The following is a 20,545-nucleotide window of genomic DNA, read 5'->3' as shown; positions in this document are numbered from 1 at the left end:
TTTAGTCCCATATAGTTTCTTTGTATCCCGTTGCTCAAGGAGAGGTGTGTCCATGTGCAAGCCCTGCAGCCCTGCAGCACTGCAGCAAAGGGGCCCAGGTCCCAGCCTGTCTCAGCTCTACCAGTGATTTTGATTCTGATCATCTCAATCCCTCTGAAGCCCCATGGCTAGAGTCCTCCCCCTCCAACCCTGTCATCTCCCACACACCGTGACCTGTCTTCCCTATCATACTGGAATCTTTTCTCTCTTTTTTCTTAATAGTCTTGCCCTCTTCTTCCCCCCCACCCCCATACCTGCCACCAAATTACACTTTTAGAGATTACCCCCTTCAGACCTTCAGCCAATGCAGGACAGACACACTCCTTGTTATACTTCCCTCTATTCACAAGGTGGTCCCATCTCTGACTAAGAACATCTCCCCATTCCTCTCTGCCTCCTTTAGCGCCCTCCTCCACATTCCCCCTTTCCCTTCTTCCTCTGACTAACTGTGCTCCCCTAATCCTCCACTTATCCACAGCCACGTCAAGGGCTTTTTTAGCTATGGCCCTGGTCCTCGTATGTGCTGTCTCTTCCAGCCTGGGAACTCCTCAAAGTAAGGACCTGTCCTTTCCCTTGAATCTCCTCATGGAACACCCAGAACGAGGCTCAGGAGAGAATAAGGATGGAACCTATACACTTTATTATTTGCAAACCAATCAGATGCCACTCATTTTCAAATGTGTGGGTCGTGGAGGGGGTGCATTCTTTCCTAGGGACCAATACACAGCTGACCCTCGAACAACATGGGTTTGAGCTGCATGGGTCCACTTATATGCAGTATTATTTTTTTTTCAGTAGTAACAAGTAACACCAGTACTAATAAAAAATTTTTAAATAAATAAATTAAATAAATATAATAACCGGGAAGACTTTACCATTGCTATTTAACCTTTATGGATTGCATATCTCTCTAAACATGTCAAGATATATTCCTGTTTCTCTAAAGTACACAATTGGTTAATTTAAGAATTCCATGCTTATGCTAACATTAAATTTAAAGAGATTATTTTACTTCTCTGGAAATAAATCAAAATTGTACATAGGGAGCTTCCCTGGTGGCGCAGTGGTTCAGAGTCCACCTGCCGATGCAGCAGACATGGGTTCGTGCCCTGGTCCGGGGAGATCCCACGTGCCGCGGAGCGGCTGGGCCCGTGAGCCATGGCCGCTGAGCCTGCGCGTCCGGAGCCTGTGCTTCACAACGGGAGAGGCCAGAACAGTGAGAGGCCCGCGTACCGCAAAAAAAAAAAAAAAATTGTACATAGGTAGCAGAGTTACTACATAAAAAATTGAATTTAAAATTGAACTGCCTGCTTATATTACCCACAATGTGTTTAAATATCTTTCACTATAATCTATACCAAAATGATTTAAGTAAAAATTCATTTTTATTTATACTTAAAAAAACCCAAACACTACAGTACTATGCGATCTGTGGATGACAAACCACAGATTCAGAGGGCCAAGTTATACTCAAGTTTTCAACTATGCGGAGTGTCAGTGCTCCTAAACTCCATGTTGTTCAAGAGTCAACTGTACCTAGATTTACCAGCCACCTCCATCCCAACATCCTGGTTTCAGGGAAGCTGACTTCACATCCATCTGCTAAGGTTATTTTCCTTCCCTCTCCTTCTCACTGTAACTCAATGACCCCACTCTCCTGGGCAGCTGTCCTGTTAAGTTACCCAAATCAGATATTAAAATTCCCCCATTCTCTCTACCTAAAGCTTTTTAAAAAACATTTATTTATTTATTTTATGATTATTTATTTTTTAATTTTATTATTTATTTTTTTATTTTGGCTGCACTAGGTCTTAGTTGCAGCATGCGGGCTTCTTAGTTGTGGCATGTGGGCTTCTTAGTTGCAGCATGCATGCAGGATCTAATTCCCTGACCAAGGATCGAACCCAGGCCCCTTGCATTAGAAACACTGAGTCTTACCCACTGGACCACCAGGGAAGTCCCTCCACATAAAGCTTTATATAGCAAAACCTACCATGTGTATATTGTACATCATCATTCAGATTCTATTTCCTTGGACTCGGGGCTGTGAAACTGTCATTAAGCTGACTAAAGACAGGGACTATAATTTCTGAACAACACCACCCAGGGCTTTGTCTGTGTTTGTGCTGAGTCCACACAGAACAATCTGTGAAACCTGTTCAAGGACAGTTATTTTCACTGTAGAGAGCACATAGCCAAGTGGAGAAGCCAGATAGACTTACAAAATTAACTAAAATCATATTTCTAATAACCACAAAGCTACAAGGTAAGGAAAAGGTGGTTGATAGGCTATGCTATTATGATGAAAGCCTAGAAGAAAGCAGTAAGAATTCCTAGAGGCGTGGGCAAGGAAAGGAGTAGAGGCATGCAAGGTAGCAGACAGGATGACAGAAACAGTCTAGGTGATTCAAAGTGCTCAGCTGGTTTCTATAGCTGGTAAGCATAACCACAAGGAAGAGGCTTGGATGACCAGGAGAAGGCTGGCTAGACTAGAGGGCCATGACACAAAGAGGTCAGGAAATACTGGAGGGCCTGAAGATCACACTTCTAATGGTTTATCTGGGAGGAGGGTAGGGGAGAAGACTGGTCTTACCTGTACTCGGGTTCGGATGACATCCATGGGATTGGTGAGGATGGAAGCAGTGGCTGCAGCCAGAGGCCCCGAGATGGCTTGAAAGACGATGTGAGGGCACTCCTTAGGGCAGAGGGATGAGAGCTGCTCTGGAATCAAGGAAAAGATAATGCCTCAAGACATGAGGTTCCACTCCATGCACCCCCAAACCTTTTCTACCAGTTGGCCCAACGATGACAAACCCTCCATCCTTAGCCACCTTAGACCCATCTTTGCTTCCATCTAAACCAACAAAAAAAAATTTTTTTTAATATATTTATTTATTTATTTTCGGCTGCATTGGGTCTTCGTTGCTGCACGCGGGCTTTCTCTAGTTGTGGTGAGCAGGGGCTACTCTTCGTTGCAGTGCGTGGGCTTCTCATTGCGGTGGCTTCTCGTTGCGGAGCACGGGCTCTAGGCACGCAGGCTTCAGTAATTGTGGCACGTGGGCTCAGTAGTTGTGGCTCGCGGGCTCTAGAACGCAGGCTCAGTAGTTGTGGTACACGGGCTTAGTTGCTCCGCAGCATGTGGGATCTTCCCGGCCCAGGGCTCGAACCGGTGTCCCCTGCATTGGCAGGCGGATTCTTAACCACTGCACCACCAGGGAAGCCCTGAACCAACAAAAATGTTTAAATCTCAGGCCCCTTCCAAAAGTCATTTTGCACAGGACAAAATTCCTCTGGAGAAGGGAATTTCAAAACCTCTTTGCTTGCTGACTCCTTTCAGAAATCACTCCTGATGTAAAACTCTTATGCTTACGCTCTACTTTTCACAACTCACTGGCTAGAAAAGCACACACCACATATTTTCTTATACGTGCACTGGATAACTGGTAAGATACATTAAAAATTGGTAACACTGATTGTCTTTAAGGAAGGAAGCTGGGTGACTGTGGTAGGTGAGGAGTGTTTTCACTGCATACCCTTTCTTACCTTTTGAATTTTGAACCATATGAATGTTTTAAAAAATAAAAATAATTACAATTAAAAGAGAAAATCATATCCTACAGTGAAAACTTTTCTTCAGCCTATATCAAGAAAGGAAAATTGGACTTCCCTGGTGGCACAGTAGTTAAGAATCTGCCTGCCAATACAAGGGACATGGGTTCGAGCCCTGGACCGGGAAGATCCCACATACGGTGGAGCAAATAAGCCCGTGCACCACAACTACTGAGCCTGAGCTCTAGAGTCCGCAAACCATAACTACTGAGCCTGCATGCCACAACTGCTAAAGCTCACGTGCCTAAAGCCTGTGCTCCGCAACAAGGGAAGCCACTGCAATGAGAAGCCGGTGCACCACAAGGAAGAGTGGCCCCCGCTCGCCGCAACTAGAGAAAGCCCGCGCGCAGCAACAAAGACCCAACACAGCCAAAAATAAATTAATTAATTAATTTTTTTAAAAAAAGGAAAATTCATTTTTCAAAATGCTGATGAAGATGGAATAATACCCAGATTCACCTAGTCCCAGTGTCACTAGGAAGTTCACCTGCAATTGAATTATTTTGCTTTTCCCTCTCTGGAGGTGAGAGACAAGAGTTCGTTCATTTATTCAACAAAGATTTATTGAGTGATTACCATGAGCCAGTCACTTTGGGTTCGAAAGATACAACAGTGAATAAAAGAGCCTCAAATCCCTGCCATTATGAAACTTACATTCTAGTGGGGGAAAACAGACAATAAATAAATAAAAAGCAAAATATACAGCTATGTCAGACATGTTGTGTGCTAATTATAGAAAAAAATAAAGCAGGAAAAGGAGATAAGGAATGCCAAGGGCAGAAAGGGTAGAAGGTGAAGTCTAAGCAAAGCCCTAAAGGATAGTATAACCCTTATAGATCTGTGGCGAGAACTTTTCAAGCAGAGGTAACATCCTATTGCAAAGGCCCTGAGGCATGAGCATGCCTGAGGTCTTTGGCACCAAGGCCAGTATGCCTGCAGCCGAATGAATGAGGGAAAGAACAGTAGATGAGGTCTAAGAGGTAGGGCCCTGAAGCCATTGCATGGACTTTGGCTTTTACTCTGAGTGAGACTGGATGTAAAATAGATTTATCACCTCCAAGGTTCCCTCTCAGTTTTCTCTGTACAATTCAGTCACCATAATACCTTTAAGAATTTTTTCTTTGGGGGAGGAGCAATATAGGGGTAGGGGATTAAGAGGTACAAACAAGGGCTTCCCTGGTGGAGCAGTGGTTGAGAGTCTGCCTGCCGATGCAGGGGACATGAGTTCGTGCCCCAGTCCAGGAAGATCCCACATGCCGCCGAGCGGCCGGGCCCGTGAGCCATGGCCGCTGAGCCTGCGCGTCCGGAGCCTGTGCTCCGTAGCGGGAGAGGCCACAACAGTGGGAGGCCTGCGTACCGCAAAAAAAAAAAAAGAGGTACAAACAAGCTACAAGGATATATTATACAACACAGGGAATATAGCAAATATTTTGTAATAACTATAAATGGAGTATAACGTTTAAAAAATGTGAATCACTATATTGTACACCTGTAATTTATGAACTATTATACATCAACTATACTTCGATTTAAAAAAATAATATTTTTTTTTTCTTATGCTCCTAGTTTTGGTAATTTACGGCCAGGCAACTAAAGATTAGGAAACAAGTAGGAGGGTGGAGGTTGGCAGGACAAAAGCGAGGGCTTCCAAGTCCGAAGGCATGACAGAATTCCTTAAGCCCTACCAGAACCACCTCTCCCCTGGATTTCTAATCACTGTTTCCCCAGGGTCGGCATTCAGAAAGAAACAAAGTGAACTGGTGGCCCTGCCTCAAGGGTGTCTTGTTGCTCCTGAGAAGAAAACATTTCACAACCACTGGAAGGCAGCATCTGGACTGGCACTGCCAGCCTCCTTAAATCTGTCTGCACTGGTGTCCAGGCCTGCAAGCTGCAGTGGGATTCAGATTCCAATTCTAATCAGGCACACATGCCATTTTTCTGGGGTTTAGGAAGGGGATGAAAAAACAAAGGCAAGAGGGTGGGGGAAAGAGCCCCATATCTTTCCTTCTCCATTATTCATTCAACAAGCATTTATTGGGCATCTATTATCTGCAAGGCAGAAGATAAACCCAGGTTGACTTGGTTTAAGTCCTTCCTGGCTAAATGACTTTGGACAAGTAATGTAAGTGTTTATTTAATGCTTACTATATGCCAGGCACCGTGAAAGCACTAGACGTAAAACAGAGAAATGAACAGGAAAATGCCTTCATGGAACTTACAGTCTAATTAAGGAGCTGGTGGAAACTGGGGATAAAATAATTGCAAATTATGACAAGTGCTATTAAGGAAAATAAGGTGCTACAAAAGAAAACAGGGCTTCCCTGGTGGCACAGTGGTTAAAAATCCACCTACCAGTACAGGGGACATGGGTTCAAGCCCTGGTCTGGGAAGATTCCACACGCCGCGGAGCAACTAAGCCTGTGCACCACACCTACTAAGCCTGCGCTCTAGAGGCCATGAGCCACAACTACCGAGCCCACATGCCAGAGCTACTGAAGCCCACGCGCCTAGAGCCTGTGCTCCACAACCAGAGAAGCCAATGCAATGAGAAGCCCGCACACCACAATGAAGAGTAGCCCCCACTCACCGCAACCAGAGAAAAGCCTGCGTGCAGCAATGAAGACCCAACACAGCCAAAATAAATAAATAAATAAAAATTTTAAAAAATCAATTTAAAAAAAGAAAACAGGAAGAGCCTTCTTTCCAACTGGGTAAAGAAGTCTTCTTCGGACTTCCCTGGTGGCACAGTGGTTAAGAATCTGCCTGCCAATGCAGGGGACAGGGGTTCAATCCCTGGTCTGGGAAGATCCCACATGTCACAGAGCGATGAAGCCCACGCGCCACAGCTACTGAGCCTGTGCTCTAGTGCCTGCGAGCCACAACTACTGAAGCCTGTGTGCCACAACTACTGAAGCCTTGTGCCACAACTACTGAAGCCTGCGCACCTAGAGTCCATGCTCCACAACATGATAAGCCACCGCAATGACAAGCCTGCGCACCGCAACGAAGAGTAGCCCCCACTCACCACAACTAGAGAAAGCCCGCACGTAGCAACAAAGACCCAATGCAGCCAAGAATTTACAAATTAATTAATTAGTTAATTTTTTAAAAAAGAAGTCTTCTTTGCAAAGATGGCATGTACACTGAGGTTTGAAGCATGAGAAGGACCCAGACACACAAACAACAGGGGAAAGGGTATTCCAGGCAGAAAGAACAGTATCTGCGAAGGCCTTGAGGTGAGAACAGAGCTTGGTGTGTCTCAGGAACTGAGAGAAGGGCAGTGAGAATGGACCAGAGTGAGTAAGGGGAGAGGAGCACAAGATGGGGCTGGAGAAGCAGACAGGGACCAGATCACATAGACCTGTATTGACCGCGAGAAGCATTAGATTTTATTGTAAATACCTGTAAGGCAGCGTTGGTAGATTTTAAGCAAAATGGAGTGACAAAAACCAGTCTACTCTCTCAACAAATATTTACTGAGCACTTACAATTCACCAGGCCCTGAGACAGACAGTGTCACAGAGTGTGGCACACAGTGGGTATTCAGTAAATGTTAGTTTCCACCCCCTTCCAAGAAACTTTCCAGTCAATTATATCAAAATAAAGCTGGGGGGGAAAAAGCATTAAGAAAAAAGAAGAACCTGTGCAAATAATAGAAGAGATAGGCACATACAAGTAACATCAAGGCAAATGTTCTAACTGCCTTAAGAAAGACTGAAGCAATGTCATGGGGGTTGCAAGGAGGGAAAGATCATTTCTGAGTTGAGAGCTACATGGAGAGGATGGGAGAGGAGGCAATGAGTCATGATTTCACCAGGGTAAGCGGACCTGGAAGGCATCTAGCAGAGGGATATGAACACAGCAGAGGTGGGAGAGATAATGCACAGTGGAGGAATGGTGTGTGAACTGGCCTGGCTGCAGCATAGACTATACATAGGGAAACAGCAGGATGTTTCACCGAAAAGGGAAGGTGAAGTCAGGCTGGAGAGTCTGGATTTTACTGAGTAAGCAAGCAGTGGGAGCCACTTAACATCGCAACCAGAGTTTAAAGTTAATCCATTAGGGGGACTTCTCTGGTGGCGCAGTGGTTAAGAATACACCTGCCAATGCAGGGGACATGGGTTCAAGCCCTGGTCCGGTTAAGATCCCACACGCCTTGGAGCAACTTAAGCCTGTGTGCCACAACTACTAAGCCTGTGTTCTAGAGCCCACGAGCCACAACTACCGAAGCCCTCGCGCCTAGAGCCCATGCCGAAACAAGAGAAGCCACCGCAATGAGAAGCCCGCGCACCGCAATGAAGAAGAGCCCTCGCTCACCACTACAAGAGAAAGCCCATGCGGAGCAACGAAGACCCAAAGCAGCCAAAAATAAAAAAAATAATAAATTTTTTAAAATAAATAAATAAAGTTAATCCATTAGGGACTTGTGTGTAGATAAGAAGGAAGAGATTTGGAACAGCTAGAAGGCTGATGCAATAGTCCAAGAAGGTAGGAACAGAACATGGTTTCCAGGAAAGGCAGTGGGAATGGAGAGGAAGTTGGACAAGACATTCCAGGGTCACCAGGACTAGATGTGGGGACAAGGACAAGGGGCCAAGCACTATGCCCAAGGCCTCAGTTTCAGTGATTTGGAGAATAACATGGCCACTGACACATGAAAGTAAGTCAGAAGAGAAAGCCAGCTTGGGATGAAAAAATGGTTAATTGAAAAAAATTTCAGATGTAAGTGCATGCCTCCAGGTCAAAAGGTCCAACAGTCAGGATGTCTGTCCAGAGCTCTGGACAGGTAAGTTTGGGAACAGAAATAGAAATTTTGGACATATTAGAAAAGGACAACTCTAACTGTAAATGAAATCAAATGAGGAGAGAGGGGTGAGGCCAGACTCCAGAGAAAATGCTCACGTTTCCTAGGAAGGTTCTCTTAACATTAAGATTGCCAGCATCCATTCCCAAAGAATCTGATACAAAGGGTCAAGATGGAGTCCGTGTATCTGAATTCTACCAAATACTCCAGATGAAAGACTGTTAAACAGAAGAAGAGACAGAGCTACCAAAAAAAAAAAAAAAGTACAATTAGAAAAATAGGAGAGGGACTTCCCTGGTGGTCCAGTGGTAAAGAATCCGCCTTACAATGCAGGAGACACAGGTTCGATCCCTGGTCAGGGAACTAAGATGCCACATGCCACGGGGCAACTAAGCCCGCGCTACAACTACTGAGCTCACGTGCCTCAACTAGAGCCCGCGTGCCGCAAACTACAGAGCCCACGCGCCCTGGAGCCTGTGCCCCACAGCTAGAGAAGAGAAAACCCGCATGCCACACCTAGAGAAGCCTGCATGCCACGGTGAAGAGCCCGCGCACAGCAAGGAAAAGATCCTGCGTGCCTCAACGAAGATCCCGCGTGCTGCAACTAAGACCCAACGCAGCCAAAAATAATAAATAAAATAAATAAATAATAAATAAATCTTAAAAAAAAAAAGAACCAGAAAAGTACAGTACCATAGAAACAAGGTGATTATAAGTTAGGAAGTCATTACAAAATTTGGTCAGAAAAGTTCTAGGTGGGATGGGACAGAATGCCTACTGCCAAGGCTTAGGAGCCAGCAGCAGGGATTTGGGAGGCTACAAGCACATACTGCCCTAACTGGAGTTTGGTAGTTACCCAAAGCTACGGATATCGCAGGGTAGCAGGCACACACAGGTCCTGCTCTTGACAATGTGCTTTGCCCTTTCAGAAGGAAATCTGGCAGTATGTTTATTGAGGCCCTCAAAAATGTTATCTTTTGACCCAGAAATCCCATTTCTGGGAAATACTTAACAAGTAATGCCTTGTGAACAAAAATACATTACAGGAGTAGAGAGGCTCAAGATTGTATCACACCTTGAACTTAATTTAAATATTTATTTATTTATTTTGGCTGCACCGGGTCTTAGTTGTGGCATGAGGGATCTTTGTTGCGGTGTGCAGGATCTTTAGTTGTGGCATGCGGACTCTTAGTTGCGGCATGCATGCGGGATCTAGTTCCCCAACCAGGGATCAAATCCAGGCCCTCTAGCATTGGGAGTGCAGAGTCTTACCCACTGGACCACCAGGGAAGTCCCCTGAACTTAATTTAAAAATAGTAAGTAGGGGCTTCCCTGCTGGCGCAGTGGTTAAGAATCTGCCTGCCAATGCAAGGGACATGGGTTTGAGCCCTGGTCTGGGAAGATCCCACATGCCGCGGAGCAACTAAGCCTCTGCACCACAACTACTGAAGCCTGCATGCCTAGAGCCTGTGCTCCGCAACAAGAGAAGCCACTGCAATGAGAAGCCCTCACACCGCAATGAAGAGTAGCCCCGGCTCACGGCAACTAGAGAAAGCCCGCGCACAGCAAGGAAAGACCCAACGCAGCCAATAAACAAATAAAATAAATCTATTAAAAAAAGAAGAAGGGGGCTTCCCTGGTGGCGCAGTGGTTGAGAGTCCGCCTGCCGATGCAGGGGATGTGGGTTCATGCCCTGGTCCGGGAGGATCCCTCCCCACATGCCATGGAGCGGCTGGGCCCGTGAGCCATGGCCGCTGGGCCTGCGCGTCCGGAGCCTGTGCTCCGCAACGGAAGAGGCCACAATGGTGAGAGGCCCGCGTACCGCAAAAAAAAAAAAATTAAAAAGAAAGGGTTTCCCTGGTGGCGCAGTGGTTAAGAATCCGCCTGCCAACGCAGGGGACAGGGCTTCAAGCCTTAGTCCGGGAAGATCCCACATGCCGCGGAGCAACTAAGCCCGTGCGCCGCAACTACTGAGCCTGCGCTCTAGAGCCACACTGAGCCCACGTGCCATAACTACTGAAGTCCGCGCACCTAGAGCCTGTGCTCCGCAACAAGAGAAGCCACCGCAATGAAAAGCCCACACACCGCAGTGAAGAGTAGCCCCCGCTCGCCGCAACTAGAGAAAGCCCGTGCGCGGCAACGAAGACCCAACACAGCCAAAAATAAATAAATAAATAAATAAATAAAATATTTTTTTAAAAAGAAAAAAATGTAAAAAAAAAAATAGTAAGGAAAGGCATCCAACTCAAAAGCTCACTATTACCCATTGCTTTCATCTTTAAATCCTATGGATTTTGTCCCTCCCCACCTTATGATTCTCTGCCAATACTCCACTAAACTTAGTTGATCCTGATGCATCGAGAACATACTCTATGTCCTACAGTCATATACTTTACTTGTCTGATTCCCTCCACTATAATATTAGCTCCTTGAAGGGAAGAACCATGTCTTACTCATCTCTGAATCCTCCTGGATTCAAATGTTTGCTGTATGAATGGTCCAGTCTCCCATTAAATCACTCATTCCAACATGCACAGAGCAACAGCATCTCTGTCCATTAGTAACCATCCTCCACCCTCACCCTCCTGGTCCCTGCTTACCTGCATAGAAGTGGTAGAAGGGCCACCAGACAGCACTGTTTGGGATGTAAGTAAGCAGCGAAGCCACGTAGCCCCGGTAGAAGCCACGAAGTCCATCAGCCCGCAGGATCTGTCTGATGATGTCCTTGGTTTGGCCAAAGGCAACTACCCCTTGTCCCTCTGGATTCCCTCGCACTTGGAAGCGGCCCATTTTCTCACCCTTGCGCTGCATCATCAGGTGCTGGGAGACCACATCAATGGGCACCGTGATGCTCTGAGCCACGAGAGAGGCCGAGCCACCGGCCACCAGTGATTTGACTGTGTTGCTCTGGCTGTAGTCAGCTACAAACTTCCGGGTGAGCTCATAAGTGGTAACATAGCACTGGCCAGATATGAGGGTGAAGGTGTTGACCAGGAACCCCCGGTAGAGGCCAGTCACACCATCTGCCCGTAGGATCTTGATGAAGGCATCAAAGGTCCCATGGTAGAGGCTCTTGCCTTTCTGAACCTGCAAGCGAGTGCGGATGAGGGTGAATGGGTAGACGCTGACACGGATCATCATTGTCATTGCCACACCAAACACGTAGAACTTCTTCTTGTCCAGGTGTTCCCACTCGATGATCTGGATGTTACGTTTGTCCTCCATTGTGCCTGGAGACCTGGGGATTTGAGCAGGGTGGAGGGAATTCTGAAGGAGATCAGAATTTTCACTTTCCCCTCCTGGATGGGCTCTGAAACCCCATTCTCAGGCTTCAGCTCCTAGGGTACTCACTTCTCCAAAGTTTAGACTTTACCCAGTCTGGCTCTGCCAACCTCTGCCTGATACTTCCTTCATGGATCGGGATAGTGCCCTCTTCTCTCTCCTTTACCAGTCTGTCCCAATTCAGGACCCCTCTTCTGAAAATTGTTTCTCACCTCAGCTCCCTACCCCCAGCTTATCAGATCATCTATTCTGGTCTCTCTGCCTCTGCCCAGGCCCTGGTGTCATGGCCCATTCTCCTTTTCCTTCTCTAGCTCACCAAGACAACTCAGGATGCTGTGGTTAAACCAACCACCTGGCCTTTAAGTGGGCTAATGGGATGTCACTAAGTGACATTCTGGAGGCTCCTAAAGGCTAAAGGGAAGTGATCCATTTCTGACACTCCTGGGCCTACTGAGGAGACATGGCCTTTGGCCTTGGGCCTTTGAGCCTCAGCAGGGTGCCTCTTTTACCACCATTTACCAGCTGACTCACCTTACTTTATTTCTGGTTTCCCATGCTGGCGCCTCTGAGCTCCTCCTGACCCACATTCACTACATGTACACTTTCTCCAGTCTGCATTAGAAGAAAGTGCGAGGAAGAAGGCAAGTGGGGCTTTCACTCCACAGGCACACACCCCCCCCACCTCCCTTCCTTCTAATGAAAAGAGTTAGAAATTTAGGAACAAGCCAAAGGTCAGAGTCCTCTTTGGTTATTAGATAACTCACTCTAGAGAAAGAAGAGAACCACCTGAGAGCTAAGCAGTTTCCCTGAAGAGTCTTAACTACAGGGTAGAGAACATGCTTGGCCTCTTTCATCCCCAAGCATATAAATAATAACCTCAGCCCCTAGGTAATGAAGGGAAATTCAAGTGACAGAAAAGATATAGAGACTCTGCCTTTGAGAAACTCAGTCTCTTCAAGGGGACACAGTATCCCTCTGGGGAATGGATATAAGACACAGAGATAAAGAAACCAGGGCAAATTAATGTACATGTGGCCCTCATGTTAAGTGTATCCACTGACTAAAGTTTCAAACAAAACTAATAAGCTTACAACTGTAATAACTGTATAAAATCAGGAGCTTTCAACTTAAGAAATGTCAAATGAGGGGCTTCCCTGGTGTCACAGTGGTTAAGAATCTGCCTGCCAATGCAGGGGACATGGGTTCGAGCCCTGGTCCAAGAAGATCCCACATGCCACAGAGCAGCTAAGCCTGTGTGCCACAACTACCGAGCCTGTGCACCACAACTACTGAGCCCGCATGCCGCAACTACTGAAGCCCGCGCGCCTAGAGCCTGTGCTCCACAACAAGAGAAGCCATCACAATGAGAAGCCCGCGCACCACAATGAAGTGTAGCCCCCGCTCGCCGCAACTAGAGAAAGCCCGCATGCAGCAACGAAGACCCAACATAGCCAAAAATAAATAAAATAAAATTAATTAATTAAAAAAAAAAAGAAAAGAAAGAATCCGCCTGCCAATGCAGGGGACATGGGTTCGAGCCCTGGTCCGGGAAGATCCCACATGCCGCAGAGCAACTAAGCCTGTGCGCCACAGCTACTGAGCCTGTGCTCTACAGCCCTCGAGCCACAACTACTAAAGCCCGTGTGCCACAACTACTGAAGCCCATGTGCCTACAGCCTGTGCTCCGCAACAAGAGAAGCCACCACAATGAGAAGCCCACGCACCGCGACAAAGAGTAGCCCCCACTCTCAGCAACTAGAGAAAACCGGCGTGCAGCAGTGAAGACCCAATGCAGCCAAAAATTAAATAAATGAATAAATAATTTTTTAAAAAAAGAAATGTCAAATGAGAGGACGTCATATATTGGACATACACATAGTGACAATGTGTAGGATACTGGACATTTTCAGCCAGAAGGGGAAAGTGGGAAGTTAAAGTCCAGGAAGCAGGAAATCAGGGGCTCCCTAAGCTCTGAGAGAAATCCTTAAGGGATGGGAAAGGAGGTGGCCACATCAAAAGGACAACTCTAGAGAGGTGAAATGTTCTACACAGGCAGTCCCAGCACCAATGCCTTGACAAATCTCATGTCAAGTGTATAACCAGAGTTCATCCTCAACCACCTTCCCCAACCAAAGGTCCCAACCAGCCTAAGTAGCTTCTTGGTTTACCATATAAGTCAGTGGGGAAGCAAGGTTAGCTTTTTGGAATTTCCTAAGCTGGATTGCATCACTTTCATTAAAGTATAAGATACCTGCAGTGCAAACTGAGTACGTGTGAGCCGAGGGAAAACCTCAGCTTCAAGGTGAGGCATGGGTGAGGCACATGTAACCAAGACAGGCTTCTTGGAGGAGGACAAAGCAGCTTGAATGGAGGAATACATGTGGACAGTGAAAGGGAGAAAACAATGGCTTGAAACAACTGGGTTGACCAGAACAGAGAATCTAGGCCATGGGAAATGAGCTAGAGATGGGGTTCTAGGAGGAGAACCCCTGGAACACTGATGTGCCACTTGCTGTGGGCGAAAGTGGCCCTTCCTCCTGCCTCAGCCCAGGACACCCATCAAGTCCAGTGCGGCAATCTTCTCCTTTAAGGCCCTTCAAGAGAAGGGGATCACTGTATCACTGACAAACAGGGTGCTTGGCATCCAGGGTCCCAAGGTTATGTGTCCATTTCCACTGAGAGAGGAGGAGAAGAGAGAGAGACACTAGGATTTACTGAACACCTATTACCTCAAGTAATCCTTACAACTTAACCTCTACACAGTTAAGACACTTCTGCTAAATGAGGAGATTGAGGTACAACAAATAGGTTAAAAGGAACGAGCCCAAGGCCACACAGCTGGTCAGCGGAGGCGGGATATGAGCCAAGTCTGCTCCTCTACTCCAGCGTGCCCTCCACACCACGGGAGCTGAGGCGTTCCAGCACAAATCACTCTGTTCAGTATAAAGCCAGGTCATTCCCACCCCTGGGAGGCAGAATTAATGCCCTCATGACTGCCAGTCACCCAAGGGTTAAGCATAAGCTCCTGGCAGCAGATGCCCAGGGATTTCTCTCAGCTTTGTTCCATTGAAACCAAGAGCTGCCTCTGCTTTCCCAGCGTGCTTGTGGAGTGATTGAGCTGAGTGGCTGGGCAGGCCTGTTGTCATCACAGGACAAATACGGCAGGGCTCAAGCAAGGACTCCTGCCCAGCTCATGGATACTGTGTGCTGAGCAGGGCAGAGAGCCAGAGCCACGAAGGACTCTGTTCTAGGACCTGGTTTTGTGGGCACTGTCTCAACTTATCAAACTGAATGACAGAGTGCCAACAACTCTTGATGAGAAATCCTACAGCAGCACCCAGCGCCCCATTTCCCCACTTTCCTCCATCTCTCACATGTGCCAGTCTATTTTAAATTCCCAGAAAGAAGGGAGGACTCTCCACAGCCAAGGCAGGTAATTTCTACCATTACCATGGTGACAGAAGAAGCCACTAAGGGTCATGCCACAGAGGGCTGAGCCTCTACAGTTGAAGGGGAAGGCACTGCACCCACCCCCTCTATCCCTTTGAAAGGTGGGTTGCTCCTAAAAGTTGGGATCTCAACCTGCTCCTTGTTATTTAACCTCCAGACTTCCCACTGAAATATCAAAACCAGTTCCTTGTGTTTCACCCTCTGGAAAAATCCTCCATGCAGATACCTGTATGCTCACTTCCTTCAGCCTTCCTTTCTTCCAATTCAATCAGCCCAGCTTCTTTATGGCTCTTTCCCAGATCCTTATTTGTGTGCATGGCTCCAATTCTGAATTTTCCCCCATCTTTTAACACAGCTTAGACACAAAGGTTAAAGTGCTTCATATGGAGACCCAACAGATGACCCAGGATGTCCTGAAATCATCAAATGAGATGTCAGAGGCAGAACCCCCACTGCTGAGCCCATCAGAGGAAAGGGACAAACTGGCCCAAGTAGGTATACCTCCTTCTCCACTTCCCCTCTCCCTGTACCAGAAAAAACACACCAGACTGTTCACTAGGTTCTGAGATAAGATCCTGGTTCAGGACAAGGCAGTGTCACCTGGAATGTAAGGTCATTCGATGAAAAGAACACTAGTAGTCAGGAGATCCAAGTCTGAGTTCCACTTCCATTACTTACTAGTAGGATTGGAACCAAGTCACTCCTTTGAAATTCAGTTTCCTCATCTGTGAAATGGGGCTAATGAGGCCTGCCATAGCTATGTCACTGTGGTGCAACTCACATGAGCTAACGTGTGAAAGCACTTTGTTAACAGCAAAGCACTTCTATCACTGCAGAAAGCTCTACTGGACAGTGCTGCTCTAAATCTTTGCTACTCAGAGTGGTGCACAGACCAGCAGCATGGGCATAATCTGGGAGCTTGTTAGAAATACAGGATTTCAGGATGCTCCATAGGCCTGCTGAATAAGAACCAACATGTTCACAAGATCTCTGGGTGGTTAATACATATATCAGAGTTTGGAAAGTATTGCCTTAAATATTAAGGATTGTCAGTATTATAACAACGATAACTACTCTAGGAGTCCAGGACCATTATGACTAGGTTAGGAGCCCTCTGACTCCATCCTGACTTGTCACCAGGACTGGGCTCAGTGATGACTTCTAGACTTATTCAAATCTTTTCGGTCAACAACCCCCCCACACACATCAAATAGCCACCTACAACTCCTGACAAGACATCCGTGGGGTCTGGTCCCCACTTCTGTGCTGGAAACATCTTTGCTTCCTCCTTCTGTTCCTCTGTACTTCTTACTGCAAGTGCATCAAGGCTTTGCATGCTGGGAGCTATCTACCACATGAATGTGAATATATTTACATGCTTTCCCACCTGTCCTAATGAACATGCATTTCCTTAGGGAAGTTCCCTGGCATGCCTCCAACTTCTCCCTTCAAGGCAACCTCCCCTCTGGGGCATGAAGCGATTTCCACCCAGCCTTCCTTCGGTCTTCCATAGGTGCCCACGTGATCCCTCATGACAGACACCACATGACAATCCTCTTCACCTACTCCACATGACACCCCCTTTAAGCTGCTTCTGTCCTGGCCCCCGAGGTGCCCCCTCGCCATGCCTCTCGGCATGCTTCTTTCTCTGTCAGCGAAACTCATGCTCCTCCGACAGGAAGAGATGACTCGTTGGAGTCGCCCCTCATTCCCCAAACTGCGTGGCGGGCTCCCACTGAATTGCAGCCGGGCACTGCAGACACCCGCTGCCTCCCTGACAGGTCCAGGTCCTCGGAGACCTTAGTCCTCAGGCACCCCAAGCCGGTGGTTTCTTACCTTCTCACATCAGGGCGGTTCCGCCCCGTCTGAGGTGAACTCCAAGCGCAGACCTCTACGCCGCAGCTCCCACTCTATCCTCTGTTTCTGGCGACTGATGGCCTCCGGTCGCATCTTCCTCCATCTCGACCGGGCTGCCGGTACTGACGGAACCGGAAATTGGGACTTTGTCACTCCCGCCCCCTACGGGGGGCGGGGATGAACGGTGTGCAACCCCACCAATGGCATTCTAAGTCTTTAGCCTCTCGCCCCGCCCCCGCAGCAAGGGTGGAAGGTCCTGGGAACCATCTTGAATTCGGGCAGAGGCCACGCCTTTATTGGCTTCGTCATGCCCTTAGCTCTACAGCGCATGCGTTTTCTGTCTAATTCTTGGAAATTAAAAGTCACTCGGCGCTTCTTAAAGATCTTGTTCTAAATGGGTCACCTTGCGTTTCCGATCTATTGGAATCCTTAAATTCAAATCTAATCTGTAAATTTTTGTGTAATTTTTCTCATCTACAGAGCCAAAACAGAGGCCAGTGTGCAGCAGGAAGGACTAAGTTTAGACAACCAATTTTAAGGTTTGGGAACTCAAAAAACTGCAGGAATAGGGCACATCCTGGAGGTGGAGTGGTCTCTTCCAGCTCTAAAACTATTTGCTTATACATGGATTTAAAAGAAGAGGCAGAGCCTTTTAAATAAGGGACTGGGAGGATGGGGGTGGAGATTAATTTCAAAATAGATATTTCTACAACTCAACAACAAAAAGAAAAACAACCCAATTTTTTTTAATGGGCAAAGGACTTGAATAGATGTTTCTTCAAAAAAGATGACCAGGGTTTCCCTGGTGGCGCAGTGGTTGGGAGTCCGCCTGCCGATGCAGGGGACACGGGTTCGTGCCCCGGTCCGGGAAGATCCCACATGCCGCGGAGCGGCTGGGCCCGTGAGCCATGGCCGCTGAGCCTGCGCCTCTAGAGCCTGTGCTCCGCAACGGGAGAGGCCACAGCAGTGAGAGGCCCGCGTACCGCAAAAAAAAAAAAAGACCAAAAAGCACATGAAAAGATGTTCAATATCATTAGGGAAAAACAAATCAAAACCATGAGATTCCACTTCACACCCACGAGGATGGCTAAAATTAAAACAAGCAAGCAAACAAGAACCTAGAAAGTAAGAAGTGTTAGCAAGGATGTGGAAAAATTGGAACCCTCAGACATTGCTGGTGGGAATGTACAATGGTGCAGCTGCTGTGGGAACAGTTTGGTTGTTCCTCAATATGTTAAGCAAAATTACTATATGACCAAGCAATTTCGCTCTGAATATATACCCAAAAGAGTTGAAAACAGGTGTTCAAACAAAAACTTGTACACAAATGTTCACAGCAGCAGTCTTCTTCACTATAGCCAAAAAGTAGAAACAAACGGTGGTATAACCATACAATGGGATATTACACGGTGAATAAAAAAACAAACAAAAAAAGGAATGAAATATGGATACATACTATGATGTGGATAAATTTTGAAACCATTATGCTAAGTGAAATAAGCCAAACACAACAGTCACATATTGTGTAATTCCATTTAGATGAAATATGCAGAACAGACAAATCTATACAGACAAAAAGCAGGTTAAGTGGATTAGTGGTTGCCAAGGACTGGGGGGAGGAAGAGTGCAGAGTGACTGCTTAATTAGTACAGAGTGTCCGTTTGGAGTGATGAAAGTGTTCTGGACCTAGATAGTGATGATGATTGTACAGCACTGTGAATGGCTAAATATCACTAATAGTAAATTTTATGTTATGTGTATTTTACTACAATTAAAGAATTTGATACCTCTAGGAAAGATCCCTCCTGAACAACAGATTTGTACTGACAATTGCCTCAAAATATCTAATGGACATTTCAAACTTAGCGTGAAAGTTAGTTTTATGTCAATCTGGCTAGGGCTATAGTAACTAGTTATTCACTAATAGGTGTTGCTGTGAAGGTATTTTGTAGGTGTGGTTAACATCCACAATCAGCTGACTTTAGGTAAAGATTACCTTGATAATGTGGGTGGGCCTCATCCAGTTAGTTGAAAGGCCTTTGGAGCAACACTAAGGTTTCTCTGGGAAGAAATTCTGCATCAGGACTTCAGCATGGGGCTTCCCTGGTGGCGCAGTGGTTAAGAATCCGCCTGCCAATGCAGGAGACACGTGTTCGAGCCCTGGTCTGGGAACATCCCACATGCTGCAGAGCAACTAAGCCCGTGCACCACAACTACTGAGCCTGCACTCTAGAGCCCACAAGCCACAACTAATGAAGCCTGTGTGCCTAGAGCCCGTGCTCCGCAACAAGAGAAGCCACGACAATGAGAAGCCTGGGCACCGCAACGAAGAGTAGCCCCCTCTCACCACAACTAGAGAAAGCCCGCTTGCAGCAACGAAGACACAACACAGTCAATAAATAAATTAATTAATTAATTTAAAAAAAAAGACTTCAGTATGGCTGGGGTGGGGGGAGAGATAAATTAGGAGTTTGGGATTAACACTGCTATGTATAAAATAGATAAACAACAAGGACCTACTGAATAGCACAGGGAACTACATTCAATTATCTTATAATAACCTACAATGGAAAAGAATCTGAAAAAGAATATATATATATATGAATCACTTGCTGTATGCCTGAAACTAACACAACATTGTAAATTAACAATACTTCAATTTTTAAATGGTAAAAAATAATAAATAGGGCTTCCCTGGTGGCGCAGTGGTTAAGAATCCACCTGTCAATGCAGGGGACATGGGTTGGAGCCCTGGTCTGGGAACATCCCACATGATGCGGAGCAACTAAGCCCGTGCGCCACAACTACTGAGCCTGCGCTCTAGAGCCCGCGAGCCACAACTACTGAGCCCATGTGCCACAACTACTGAAGCCTGTGCACCTAGAGCCCGTGCTCTGCAACAAGAGAAGCCACCACAATGAGAAGCCCGCGCATTGCAACGAAGAGTAGCCCCCACTCGCTGCAACTAGAGAAAGCCTACGTGCAGCAACGAAGACCCAACGCAGCCAAAATTAATTAATTAATTAATTAATTAATTAATTTTAAAAAATCCCGTCAGAAAATGGGCAGAAGACCTAAATAGACATTTCTACAAAGAAGACATACAGATGGCCAATAGGCATATGAAAAGGTGCTCAACATCGCTAATTACTAGAGAAATGCAAATCAAAACTACAGTGAGGTACCACCTCACACCACTCAGAATGGCTATCATTAAAAAGTCCACAAATAACAAATGCTGGCGAGGGTGTGGAGAAAAGGGAGCCCTGCTACACTGCTGGTGGGAATGTAAATTGGCGTATCCACTATAGGAAACAGTATGGACATTCCTCAAAAAACTAAAAATAAAGTTGCTATATGATCCTGTAATCCTATTTCTGGGCATATATCTGGAGGAAACTATAATTCGAAAAGACACACTCACCCCAATGTTCATTGCACTATTTATAATTAGCCAACCTAAATGTCCATAGACAGATGAATGGATAAAGAAGATGCAGTACA

The 20,545-nt window shown here is 46.5% G+C and overlaps 1 protein-coding gene across 4 annotated transcripts in view; it reads right to left on the bottom strand.

The window, feature by feature from the left end:
• The window catches only part of LOC309801299 (solute carrier family 25 member 44), a 44,942-nt gene extending 27,774 nt beyond the window's left edge, over nucleotides 1-17,168 (bottom strand). For 2 of the 4 annotated variants that reach the window (XM_082615966.1, XM_082615968.1), the window contains exons 1-3: nucleotides 17,021-17,168; nucleotides 11,053-11,690; nucleotides 2,633-2,760 (exon numbers count right to left, since the gene is read on the bottom strand). In XM_082615966.1, coding sequence (XP_082472092.1) covers nucleotides 2,633-2,760; nucleotides 11,053-11,677 — 753 coding nt within the window. In that variant the 5' untranslated portion in view covers nucleotides 11,678-11,690; nucleotides 17,021-17,168. Of the gene's footprint in view, nucleotides 1-2,632; nucleotides 2,761-2,912; nucleotides 3,262-11,052; nucleotides 11,691-15,410; nucleotides 15,598-17,020 lie in introns of those variants that run through there. The other 2 variants (XM_082615967.1, XM_082615969.1) reach the window with 2 other exon arrangements.
• Between the last annotated feature and the right edge of the window lie 3,377 nt (nucleotides 17,169-20,545).

This window comes from Mesoplodon mirus (genome assembly GCF_964341445.2).
Source record: "Mesoplodon mirus genome assembly, chromosome: 3".
Taxonomy (NCBI): domain Eukaryota; kingdom Metazoa; phylum Chordata; class Mammalia; order Artiodactyla; family Ziphiidae; genus Mesoplodon; species Mesoplodon mirus.
Note: the sequence above shows the minus strand (reverse complement) of the source record. Positions and strands in the feature narration are given on the sequence as shown.